General features: G+C 49.3%; 1 protein-coding gene across 2 annotated transcripts in view; it reads right to left on the minus strand.

Moving 5' to 3' along the window:
- Positions 1-8,800: 8,800 nt before the first annotated feature.
- ASAP1 (ArfGAP with SH3 domain, ankyrin repeat and PH domain 1) overlaps positions 8,801-12,751 on the minus strand; it is a 327,644-nt gene continuing 323,693 nt past the window's right edge. For both annotated transcript variants that reach the window (XM_043483127.1, XM_043483126.1), the window contains one exon: positions 8,801-11,559. In XM_043483127.1, coding sequence (XP_043339062.1) covers positions 11,485-11,559 — 75 coding nt within the window. In that variant the 3' untranslated portion in view covers positions 8,801-11,484. The remainder of the gene's footprint in view (positions 11,560-12,751) is intronic.

Here is a 12,751-nt window from a genome sequence, read left to right on the forward strand (position 1 = left end):
CCCTGTAAGTCCTTCCTGGGGCTGGGGGCGGTCTCCTGTGCTCTGAGGTCTTCCAGGAACATCTGTTAGCATCCCACTGTCAGAAAGAACTTCGCCTTTGTGAATCGGTTCCCTGTTGGTTATGCCCTGAAACATCATATGTTAAGCGTGGTTGCACGTTCTGTAGCTGTTTTTATGGCTACATATGATTTTGTTGTGTGGGTATCTGCTTTGTCACTCAGTTGTGTCTGACTCTTTGCAAACCCATGGACTGTAGCCTGCCAGGCTCCTCTGTCCATGGGATTTCCAGGTGAAAATACTGGAGTGGGTTGCCATTTCCTCCTCCAAGGAATCTTCTTGACCCAGGGGTTGAATCCGAGTTTCCTGTGTTTCCTGAACTGGCAGGCAGATACTTTACCACTGCGCCACCTGGGAAGCCTGTATTTTATTGGGTGGATGTACCATAATTAACCAGAAGTGTGTATTAAAACATTTTTTTTTTTCTACAGGTGTATTTTTAAAAAAAAGCAGCATAGCATAGATCGGTGGCTCAATGGTGAAAAATCTGGTCCTGAAGCTGAAGTTCCAATACTTTGGCCACCTGATGCAAAGAGCCAACTCATTAGAAAAGACCCTGACACTGGGAAAGATTGAGGGCAGGAGGAGAAGGGGGCAACAGAGGATGAGATGGTTGGATCGCATTACCGACTCAATGGACATGAATTTGAGCAAACTCCAGGAGAAAGTGGAGGACAGAGGAGCCTGGCATGCTACAGTCCATGGGGTGGCAGAGAGTCAGACACGTCTTAGGGACTGGAAAACAAAAACAACAACAGCAGAGTCCGGCTGGACTCCATCCACTTCGAGAGCAGGCACTTGTGGTGTTTGAATACCCTCTACCAGGCCAGAAGGAAAGACAACCCCTTCCTGTAATTCTGATGTCATTCTTCTCTCAGGATAACTTTGGTGGGTTGGGGTCAGGTTTTAGTGGCCCCCTGACTTACAGATGTTGTCTGAGGACCCCCTGTGAGCTCAAGGCTGCAGGGAGCATGAAAGGCAGACAGAGGTGGTGCCTGTTAGAAGCCTTATGTCTGGTCAGCGGGCTGAGTCCTGGAACTGGCTGGAGGAGGCTATGGGTCCTTGCAATGGAGCTGGACCCTGGCCGGGGCGAAAAGGGGCTGAGGCCAAGCCAAGTGAAGCCTCAGAGGCCGGGCCAGCACCCAGAGAAATACTCCTTTTTGCTTTAAGAGCCACACGTTATTTTGTTTTTTTTTTTAAAGTTGAAACATGTAACGGTTATTTTTCAAAGGACAGTCCGTGACATCAGAGTCACCTAGGTGGGTTTGCTAAAAGTGCAGAACCCTGGGCCCCACCTGCTACGCCCGACCCCGCTGACTCAGAATCACAGGGGTCGGGGTGTAGGGTTTGCATTTTTAACACTTAAGTGTGAGACCCACAGGGTAAGAAGAGGGGAAGACAGATGGACACAGATGGGATAGAGAATAATGGGTGGGTTGGCAGAGGCAAGGGGTGCGTCGGGCACCTGCTCTGGGCTTGGCTCCCCGAGGACCTCCTGGCCCCACGGGCTTCCTGGGTGCGGGAGCTGGGTGTGTTGGAGCCACAAGAATCTGCCTGGCAGGGAGGGTTCTTCGAGCAGAGGTGATGTGTTATCTTGAAATCAGCACTTCCCAGCCTGACTCATGCAGGGAGTGACTTTACCGTTAAGGGCCAGAGGGGCAGAGATGAGGAACTTCTCGAGTTTCATTTTTGTTTTGAAACCCACAGCTCAACCTGGGGTGGTGTGTCCATGACCCCTGAGTTCACCTGTCTGTTAAAGGAAGTCTGACTGCGGAACCATCGGATCTGTCCCCCCCTGGGATCTGAGACGCTGCCCTTCACCCTGGTCCCTCTGCAGAGAGAGGACTGCAGGCATCATCGGAGCAGACCAGGCTCCAGGCTCCAGGGCCACAAATGCCCAGCTAGGCTCCGCTTTCAGGGGTGGGGTGGCGGCTGCTGTGGGGTAGACTGAGAAACCTCTGCTGGGCCAAAAGGCTATTTCCTCTTGAAAGGAGAGCAAAATGGCACTTTCTTTGGTTTCAATTATTGGTCAAGTTCTTACTGGCCCAAGAAGCTGAGAAACACTTGTCTCTGATTTAATAATAATAAAAGGAAAGTAGGGATATTAGCCCTCTCGCCCTCCCCACTGCACAGGGAGGTGGCAGGTTCCAGCTTCCCCTGCTAAGGGCAGCTGTGAGCCATCAGGAAGGCTCAGTGGGGAGAAGGGAGAGGGGGCTGAGCTAGGCTTTTCGGCATCAACAGCAGGGTGAGGCAGGGAGTTATCATGTACAGAGCCCCTAACTGACACCAGACCAGGTGTAGGTCTTACACTGTATTAAAAATTGTATCAAAGTAAAATCTGCACATCATACAGGAGGGCCTATTCCAAAATGTTCCCAGTTGTCTGTTTTCACTCCTTCTCATGAGGGCAGCAGTAGCATCCACATTTCAAGGACAAAATCTCGGGCTCAGAGGGGCCTGCTAACCAGACCACCTTCACTCATTGAAGGTGGTCTACAGGGGTGGAGTACAGGGGTGGGGGAGGCAGGCAGCATCAACCCCGGGGCCAGAGAACCCACTACCCACATCTGTGCTCCTGGAGGCCACAGAGAGGCATACTTTAGTCTGAACAAGGGTACTACTGGAGAAAAGCCCAAGGCCACCTCACACAGTCTGGTGACTGGCCTGGCTTTTGAAAGGCTTTGGAGTTTGTGATTCCTGAAAGTTCCATCTTCAAAAAAAAAAAAAAGAAAGTTCCTTCTTCACGAGGACAACAGAACAGCCAGGTTCAAAAGAGAAGGGAAGGACAGCATGCAGAAAGAGAGGAAAATTTTGCAAACCATATATCTGATAAGAGATAAGAAACTTTAGAATATATACAGAACTCCTACAACTCAATAACAAATAGACACATGATCCAATCTTAACACCAAGTTTCTTTCTTCCTTTCTTTTCTTTTTGTCCTATTTTTTGGCTGTGCTGAGCGGCATGTGGGATGTTAGTTCCCGCACCAGGTATCAAACCTGTGCCCTTCTGCAGTGGAAGCATGAAGTCTTAACCACTGGACCACCGGGGAAGTCCTACTAAAAAGGCAGATTCTATATGGCCAAAGAAGACATATACGTGGCCAGTCAGCACATGAAAAGATGTTCAACATCATTAGTCATCAGGAGAACGCAAATCAAAACTATAATGAGATACCATTCCACACCCACTTGGCTAACTGTAATAAAAAAGATAGATTATAACAAGTGTTGTCAAGGATGTGGAGAAATTGGAGCCCTCATATCCTGCTGGTATGAATGCAAAATGGTGCGGTTACTTTGGAAAGCAGTCTGGCAGTTCCTCAGGTGGTTACATACAGAGTTACTCTGTGACCCGGAAATTCAACTCCTAGGTCTAGAGAAACGAAACCTACTAGAGAAATGAAAACATCCGTCCACACAAAAACTTACACGTGAATGTTCATAACAGCGTCATTCATAACAGTCAAAATAGTGGGAACAACACAACTTTGCAGCAACGGAGAAACAAAATGAAGGATAGCCACAGGGTAGAGTATTACTTGGCAGTGAAAAGGAATGAAATACCAGTAGATGCTGCAACATGGATCAACCTTGAAAACATTATACTGAGTAAAAGAAGCCAGTCACAGAATATCATCTGTGGCTCATTTATATGAAATTTCCAATAGAGACAAATCTCCACAGAGACAGGAAGTAATTTAGTGACTGTTCGGGTTTGGAGGAAAATGGGAGTGATTACTAACAAGTACGAGGTTTCTTTATGGGTGAGGAAAAGGTTCTAAAACTGCAATGATGTACACTGAAATGTACACTTAATGAGTGAACTGTATGGTATATGGATTACATTGAAATAAAGTTGTTTTAAAAAAATGCATAGGGTGGTGGGGAGGTAGATGATGGTGTTGCTAGTGTGGGGCCCTTACCAGCCCTATTTCATCTCTGCATTTTAGCAGACTTTATTTTTTAAAAAAACATTTGTTAACTTGGCATTCAGCGACATAAAATTGGTAGCTTGGAATCAGACTTGGTAGAAATATTTACACCATGGGAATTGGCAAATGCTATAAATAAGGGCCTTTATATATATATATATACACACACACACACAGACACACACATATATATGTACATATGTATTTACATATATGTGTGTATATATATATGTATAGTTTTGAGAGCTGTTTATGTATTTATCAGCATTATACCAAGGATAAGACACAACCATAAAAGTGAACATATCAGAGGCAAATAGCTCAATGAATTTTCATAAACAAACAAAAAAAAATCTGTATGGCTTGTACCCAGAAGAAAGAATAGTATCTGTACCCCCAAAGTCCCTCCCCCAGGCCTCCCTTCCATGTTTCCCTTTGGGTAACCACAATTTTTTTTTTTAATGTTTTACTTTTTATTTTCCCATTTATTTTTATTAGTTGGAGGCTAATTACTTTACAGTAACCACGATTTTGACTTGTAACCACACAGATGACCTATTTTTGTGCATTATGTAGACTCAAAAGTGGCTTTTTGGCCTCAACATCATCTGTGACATTCATCCCTATTATTCTGTGTGGTTGGTTCACTCTCGTTGCTGTACATATTGTGTGCCAACTTACAGAACCATTCTAAGAGCTCCTGGAGAAGGAAATGGCAACCCACTCCAGTATTCTTGCCTGGGAAATTCCACGTACAGAGGAATCTGGTGGGCTACAGTGCATGGGGTCGTAAGAGTGGGACACAGCTGATTGACTAAACCACCACTACTGGGAGGGACATTAGGCTAGTTTATAGGTTTTAACTATTATAAATAGTACAGATATGAAGGCTCTAGTGTGTTCTCTTGCCTGGCACATGCACAATTTCTACCTGGGAGTCTTGGGGCACATACGTTCTGTCCAGCTGTAGTAGACGAGACATTCAGCCAGCTTCACTCTGACTCTGCTCCCATTCTCTGCCTCTTCCGACTCCCTTCCCTGCCCCTCTCCTGGTGAGCTGCTCACCACCTGCAACCCAGACCTCGGGCACAGACCAGACTCAGTCTCAGTTTTAGGCTGCAGAGTGGACTGGTCCAGAAGGGAACACAGGACAGCCTGGGTGCACTCGTAGCTCATCAGCTCTAGAACTTTCTAAAGCACAGCTGTAGAAGGGGACCGAGATAGGGAAGCAGTCAACTGCTCTCCGGAGGTGGAGCAGGCCAGGGGAGTCCTGGTGTCTGGGCTTCCTAAGTGGTTCCAGCTGAGCAGGAACTAAGCTTGCACATTCAGACAATGTATTCTTGTGCATCTTTGTTCTGCAGCTTAGTACACCATAGAAAGAGGCCCATTGTCAAGCCTCCTGTTTACTGGGTGGGAGTCGGCAATATGCAGTGCAAGTGGGCAGAGCAAATGTGGACCAGAGCCCCTCTCCCGGCTCTGACCCCGGGATGGGAAGTTCTCCCTACTGAACACGACCCCTGTTTTCAACAGTGCGTGCTATTTTACTTACTTTTGCTGGGAGGTTCCATGGGCCTGCTCATGCAAGGAATACTTGGAGGTCATCAACTGCATGTCTTCCATGGTAGCTCAGACAGTAAAAAATCTGCCTGCATTGCAAGAGACCGGGGTTCTGTGCCTGGGTCAGGAAGATCCCCTAGAGAAGGGAATGGCAACACACTCCAGTATTCCTGCCTGGAGAATCCCATGGACAGAGGAGCCTCGCTGGCTATAGCCTACGGGGTCGCATGTCAACACTGAGTAGATGTGTGTGGTTTCTCACTTACCTCTGAGGAAGAAGAGGTTCAAAGTCCTCGCTGGGAGTTTGAGAGGGCTCTATACCCCCTAGCGGTACATGGGGACCACCTGAGGATGGTGGTTAAATGCTGATTCCTGGGCCCCCTCCAGAGATGCCCCATCTCCAGGGAGAGAGGCCAGGAGTCTGATTTAAATGCTGAGGGTCCAAGTGATGCTGGCCCAGATCTCAAAACCTGGGCTTGCTGGATTCTCAGGCCTGTGTGCAGATGACATGTTTGCCATTTCCTCAAATTGGCTTGGACCTATAAAGCGAAAGTTCAAATCTTGTCTGAAGAAGCGTGAAGCTGAGCAGGCTTCTTCCCTGGCGGTTTTGCAGAAGGTCATCGTTTTGGCCTTCCGAGTCTCTGACTAGGGTTTGCCGTGTAGTAAGAGTTTTGCAAAACAGCTGTGTTTATCGGAGCCCTAATTCCTGTTTCCAGGAGCTTAAGTGTTTTGGGGCTTGCACACGGGGCCGCTGTGTTCAGACAAGACACACTTGCATACCCACCGCTTTCTTCTCGGTCACACGCTGCAGGCACCAACACGCCGCGTGCCAGCCCGACTTCTGCAGAGCAGCTGTCCAAGGAGTAAGACACATCCCCCCAACCCCAGGGCCCCTCCTCCAAGGCCGTCACCTCTCTGAGCTGCAAACTTCGCTGAGCTTCCTGGTTTACACTTCCCTGTGGCTGACCTGTCCTGCAAGGCTGGGTGGGCGGGCTCCAACCCAGTCTCTCTTCGGCAAAGGCAGCCAGGGGACAGAAGCAGCGGAGAAAGCACAAGGTCATGGCCGGGAGCTACCCGGGCCCGGACCTCTGCGTTTAGATCTGGCCCCTGCCCCCCTCTCAAGCAAACCGATTTTTGTCAAGTTACATCTTCACCTCTGAGCATCCGTCTTCCTAAACTGTAAAACAGGGAGAATAGTTTCTCTTCAGTGGGGCTGGGACGAGCATGGTTGTACTGATAAGGTACTGGACCCAGCGTCGTGGCCGCGATGCCGGTTTAGCAGTTAGCATGCGGAGGGGCCTCCCGGGAAGCAGAGGGGCACGACTGCTGGGATGGAGCGTCCCTGCCTGTGCCTTCCACGCTGGTCTGTTTGAGCTGCTGCAGGTTCACAACACACCGTCCCACCAGCCTTTGCCCGTTTTTGGCCTCCTCTGCTGCCCCCCACCCCCACGCCCGCCCCCTGCAATCGTCGCAGGCCCCTAGGATGGGCACAGACTTCCTTCCTCCAGGAAACCCACTGGCTTTAAACGACCCCACATGCTGCGGATTCAGGGAAATCAAAGATTTCCATTTGGGATGGATGAGAGCATCTGGGAGGCAAAGGAGAATAGGTCGAATAACCCAGTAATTAACATCCCTCCCACCCCACCCCTGCCACACATAAAGCCACATTCTGGGAGGAGGAAGACTCAAAAAATACAGCGGAGGGCACAGGGTCAGGGGAGAGGAGAAATCAGCAGGGCTGGGGAGCGGGGGGTGGTTGCCGGGGCTGAAGCCAGGAAGCCTCGGGCTCACACTGCTGCCATGACGTACTGTGACCTTCGGCAAGTCACTGCAGCCTACGAGCGGATTTCCTCATCTGAACACGGACAGGAGGATTTCTGCCTCGCAGAGGGCAGGCTCCACGGACAGGGAACAACGTTCCATCCACCGGTGCCGGAAGGACCCGAGAGAGAGAGCTCATGGAGCTCGCCTGTTTCCAGGCTCTCTGGGCCACCAGAGGCTCGCAGAACACTGGACAGGTTGCCTTCACTGGGGGCCAGTCCGATGACCTCAGAGGCTGCTCCAGGTTTAAAACAGTGCATAACCAATGGCATTTGAAATTTCCAATTCAAATGGAATTAGATGGAAAGTTGGTTATTAGATGGAAAGTTGGCTGCCCCTTGGCCTGAAATAGCCAGATAACCATGCAAGCCTCTCCCAGATCCATCCTGATGGAAAGTCTCTGGCCTCCATGGCGGACCCCATATTCCCCAACAGCTTGCCTTGTAGGGTTTATCTTGTCGAGGTGAGTGAACAGGCATTGACAGCTACCAACTTTCATGAAAGGAAACAAAACAGCTGCTGGGACCAACGCCATGGTCGTGGTCAGCTTTCCACTGCAGCATTTCTCTGGCTAGAATTTTGTGATGGAGACCATCTCCCACCTGGTGGGAACCCTGAGGACGGCCCTGGAGCCAGGACCACTCACCCGGACCCTGAAGTGGTCGGTGAGTAACCGTGACGGCTGCTGCAGGGGCCTGCATCTCCCTGAGCCTCCTGGTGGGCGCTGTGAAGAGGGGAGGGTCGCAGCTTCCCCTGGCTTCTTGAGGGCGAGACGAGATGACAGAGGTTCACTGCTTAGACCTGGGTCTGCTCACAGCACGGCAGTAGCAGCGCTGCCAGATGCGTAACAGAAGTGCACACACAGCACTCGGGCTGGGTAGGGCCCCAGAGCTCCCAGTGTATTCACACGTAACCTTGGGAACTTCCCTGGTGGTCCAGAGCTGACTCTGCACTCCAAATGCAGAGGGCTCAAGTTTGAGCCTTGGTCAGTGAACTGGACCCCGCAAGTCAGCTACAGATCCTGCCTGCCACAACGAAGATCACAGATCCCACGTGCTGCAACTAAGGCCTAGCGCAGCCAAATAAGTACAGAAAGATGTCTTTTTTTAAAGTTATGATTAAAAAAATGTAACATTCATGATGTTCCAAGATGTGCAGGCTGGGTGCCTATAGGTGGGGGTGGGTTGGGCGTAGCGGGGTCGAGGAGGAGAAAGAACTGAAATGCTAAAGGTCCATGGTTTGTTAAGCCGACAAAAGTGATGCACATTATTTATCTGAAGTGACTCTGAATGTAGAAGTTGCGTGACTTGTGTTATCTGTACCCACCCGCCGCCCCCCAGCCCCCAAAGCACAGCCAAGTCAAGTTCTGATTTCCTCCCATCAGAAGAGTCGTGGACAACTCACAAAACGGCCTGATGTCAGATGTTTGGGATCAACTGAGAATATGTTTATTTAAAAGCAATTTTAAATATTAAAAAAAGTAGAAATGAACACATACAGTACTGAAAAACGGTCACATTAAATACATGTGGAATGACGAGTATACTGATGTCTGAGCATAACATCCAGATGGGAATTCGGAATTTAACTTGTGGCGCTGTGGGATCCCTATACAACATGTTGAAGTTCTAGGCAATAAAAAAATAAATAGCAATTGCTGTTCAACAGTAAAATAAGACACACACTATTTGCAGAACATAACTTTCCCCACTGTGGGGGGGCAAAGAAGAATTAGCTATTTTTCCCATAAGGTTCCATACCTTCAAAATACTCTCTATCATGTACAAAATTGCAGATAGCGGCTCAATGAGTTTAAGAACAATACCAGATTCAAACTCAACCAAGGTCGCCAAAGATACTTATTTATATCTATTTTTCCTATGTCCCACAGTAAGCTGGGTTAGAGAAAACTCAGGTTCCTGATGGAAAACAAAAACAAAACCAGGAAAAAAAACCCAAAAACAAGTGTTTTTTTTTTTTTAAAAAAGCATCTGTGTAAAAGTTGCTCTAAAAGAGGAAAAAAGAAAAGGAATTAACTCCATGTAATTTTAGACAGCGTGCTTTCGTGTTTTTAAAAAGCCAGTTTGAGATCAGTTGAAAACACCGTAGGCCACAAAAATCAACAGTGCTTGAATGCAACTTACGTGTAAGTGAATGAACTGGGACATTAAATAACTTGGGGGGGGGGTGACTTCCTGTCCTGACACCCGGTGGCTAAACTGAGGCTGCCAACACTGTCGGCCACGCACACCAGCACATCGGCTGGTTCCTTGTATCTGTGTGGAGCTCACGCGTGCCGCGATGCTGAGGAAGCAATTGCTTAAAATCACCTTCCGATAACAGCTGGTGAGAGACGCTGCAGGTTTGTCATGCAAGGTTTATTGGTTAGGTGGCTATTCAAAGTTTTCATAGTGATCACGTAAGCAGAGCTAAATTAACACTCGCGGAGCACTGCGACTTGATTAAAGAGGGCTTTCCCTAAGGGTTTGGTTGGGAGTTGTGCTTCTGTGAAATGAACATTTCTCACCCGTTGCCAGGATGATCTGCTTAAAAATATTAGTTTCCTGTGCTGCTGCCAACGTAGCAGTTTAAGCAAGCGCACTGCCAGGATGACACACGGGGCTCGGAATCCGAGAGCAGTCCCGCTGACTGGGGAGTGGAGCTGTTGTGTTCTTCCCCCAGATTCAGGCTGATAGAGAAGACTGAAAAGCTCAGGATGGTCTTAATGGTCTGATGAACGCGGCTGGGATGAGGAAAAAAACCAGGAGGGGCAGGGACCCCTGGCAGAAAAGCATATTTCACAGTGCGATTCATAGCAGTGTTCAGAAACTTGGTTATGAGTTGACCTGAAGATGACGTGTCTGTTCAACAGAGCTGGGAAACTTATCTACGACTGGGGTTTAGTAAAGAAAATGGGGGAGGAAAAATAAAAAAAGAAGGCTGGTTTCAGCACCTGGATTCTACAGGGGGGCAGGCAGGGAAAAACGGTGGGCAGAACTGATTTCTGAATTCGTCATCTTCTTGAACACTCTTTTGAAAGTTTAAATTTATCCAGAACGAAAACTAAGAAAAGAATTTAAAACGGACACGTTAGGGGTGTTAACATAGTTGAAGGATGCTAATTCATAGTGTGATATGTGCATTCATACTCTTGAGGAAGCCAAATGACTGGAAACAAATATTTGTTGCAACCTTATAATTTCTGCTTTAATGGCAATCAAGTTTAAAAAAAAAAACGTACAGTTCAACTTATCCATACTATTCCTTTATAAAAGGCAGATTTCAGGTAAGCTTCTAAATGCATGCATAATGTAGAGGCTAATATTTTCTGGCAGTCCTTGGTTCCTGAAAGTTGAACTTCATCAGATGTGTCTTAAACTTCTGTGAAAATAGTCATGAAGGATATGTTATTTTTGCATAATGAGGTAATATCAGGGGCGGGCACTCATCTTCTTAAGACAGCATAAACCCACGTGTCTAAACCTGCGTGAGGCTGTGGGCACTGCAAAATGCCACCAACGTTCTGGGTCAGTGGATATTTTGCTGAAGGAATAACGCTTACACTGAACTGAGCACTTTTCTGTAATAAATACCGAAGTTGGTTCTTGTAGCTGTAAACTGTGTACACAGATAACAACAGGCTGGTCTGTCACGGAGTGGAAAGATTCACCTGGAAGACAGTACCCACCTCTTCGCTAATGTTGCATTTTTCAGTAACACAATGGAGAATACTGTCAGGTTAGGAACAGAGAGGCAATTCTATGCCCTTCAACGGTTGCTGGAGACCATTTCTATTTGCAAAGCCAGCAGTTCCTATATTCCTGCTTGTTTGTTTGCTTGGAAAACAGCGTAGAGAGAGATGTAACTGCTAGATGCCAAGGATGGCTTTGGCAAACCAGTAAGGCGCACCGGGTCCCAAGGCTACCCTAATACTGGCGAAGGCAGAGACCACAGGGTATTTACAACACGCGCTCCGTTCCCCTCCTGAGGCGGCCTCTCCGGGAGCTTCCACTCGGTAACAGCAGCTATTTACACGGTGTGCACGGGGTCCCGGGGAGGCAGCGGCCTAGCATGATGGGTGCGGACAGTCTGAAGGCTCTGCTTTTTTGCTAGTCGGACAGGATGTGGACAAAGGACACTGGGAAGACGCCCTTCCTCTCGGGCTGCCCCTCGATGTGCCCAATCTGCGGGGAGAAAGGAGAGGCGTCAGGCGGGAGGCGGCCAGTGGGTCCGAGTGCCCTGGGGGCTGATGCTGAAGCAGGCGGGATGCAGGCCCTGGGGAGACATGATGTAGGTGCCACATACGGTGGAACCGCTTTCACGGGGGTTGCTTTGCCGGCAGGCAGCCCCGGGAGGCGGATGGTCCTGGGGCCCTCACTTTCTACACGAAGGGACAGGGGCCCCAAGTGGCGGTCGGGCCTGCCATGGTCTCACCGGGGCTGCGGCCTCAACCATGCGCTCAACCAGACCGCTCGGCCGCCTCTCCTGCTGGGCGACCTCTCAAAGAGTGCTAAGCCTCCTGTCTGTAAAACTGGGCTGAAAAACCCCTGCTTCTCAGGCCTGTGGAGAAGCTACACCAACGATTCTATACAGAAGAAGGGCTGCTAGGCACCAAGAACTTGCTTTCTGGTTGCGGCGGCGGAGAGGATGCTGTGAAGGTCTGAGAGCGATGAGGGCAAATTTTACAGCTGTTTTCTTGTCTCCTGCCTAAACTCGTCAGCCACTGTGACCTGCCAAGGCTCCCAATAGTCTGAATTACATGAGAATTAACTGCATCGAAGAGAACCCTATCAGGAAGAAGACCAGTGACATGCACGCTGGCTTCGGATGGCCATCCCGGAGAAAGATGGGTGGCCTCCTTTGCTCACCGGGCCTCTGTGCACCGGTTTCCATCTGACAGAGGGGTGAACAGCAAGGCCAGGATGACCCATGTCACTGGGTCTCAGTTGGCATCATGCACGTGAGTCCTCAGACGTTCCTGTGAGGGAGGGTGACCCGTGCCTCCCTTTTCAGAGGGGGAAACCGAGGCTCACAGAAGGGACACGCTGCACCCCAGGCCTCAGGGTGAATCACGCCAGGATTTCAGCGCCTATCTCCTTGTCAAGGGATCTAACCCGCCAGACTTCACGACAGACAGAGAGAGGAAGGGGGCCTCTGGTTTGTCAACCGCAGTGCTCCTGACATCTGGGGCAGGGAGTTCTTTGTGGTGGAGGCTCCTCCACGCGTCACAGGACGCTCAGCAGAGGCCTTGGCTCCCCCACCCCGGAGGCCAGTAGCACCCGCCCCGGCCAGGCCCTGACCATCAGAATGTTTCCAGATGTTGCCATACGTGCCTGGAGGGCGAGACTGCCCCGGGCTGAACCACTGCTGTGGCCC

The sequence above is a fragment of the Cervus canadensis genome, chromosome 12 (genome assembly GCF_019320065.1).
Source record: "Cervus canadensis isolate Bull #8, Minnesota chromosome 12, ASM1932006v1, whole genome shotgun sequence".
Taxonomy (NCBI): Eukaryota; Metazoa; Chordata; class Mammalia; order Artiodactyla; family Cervidae; genus Cervus; species Cervus canadensis.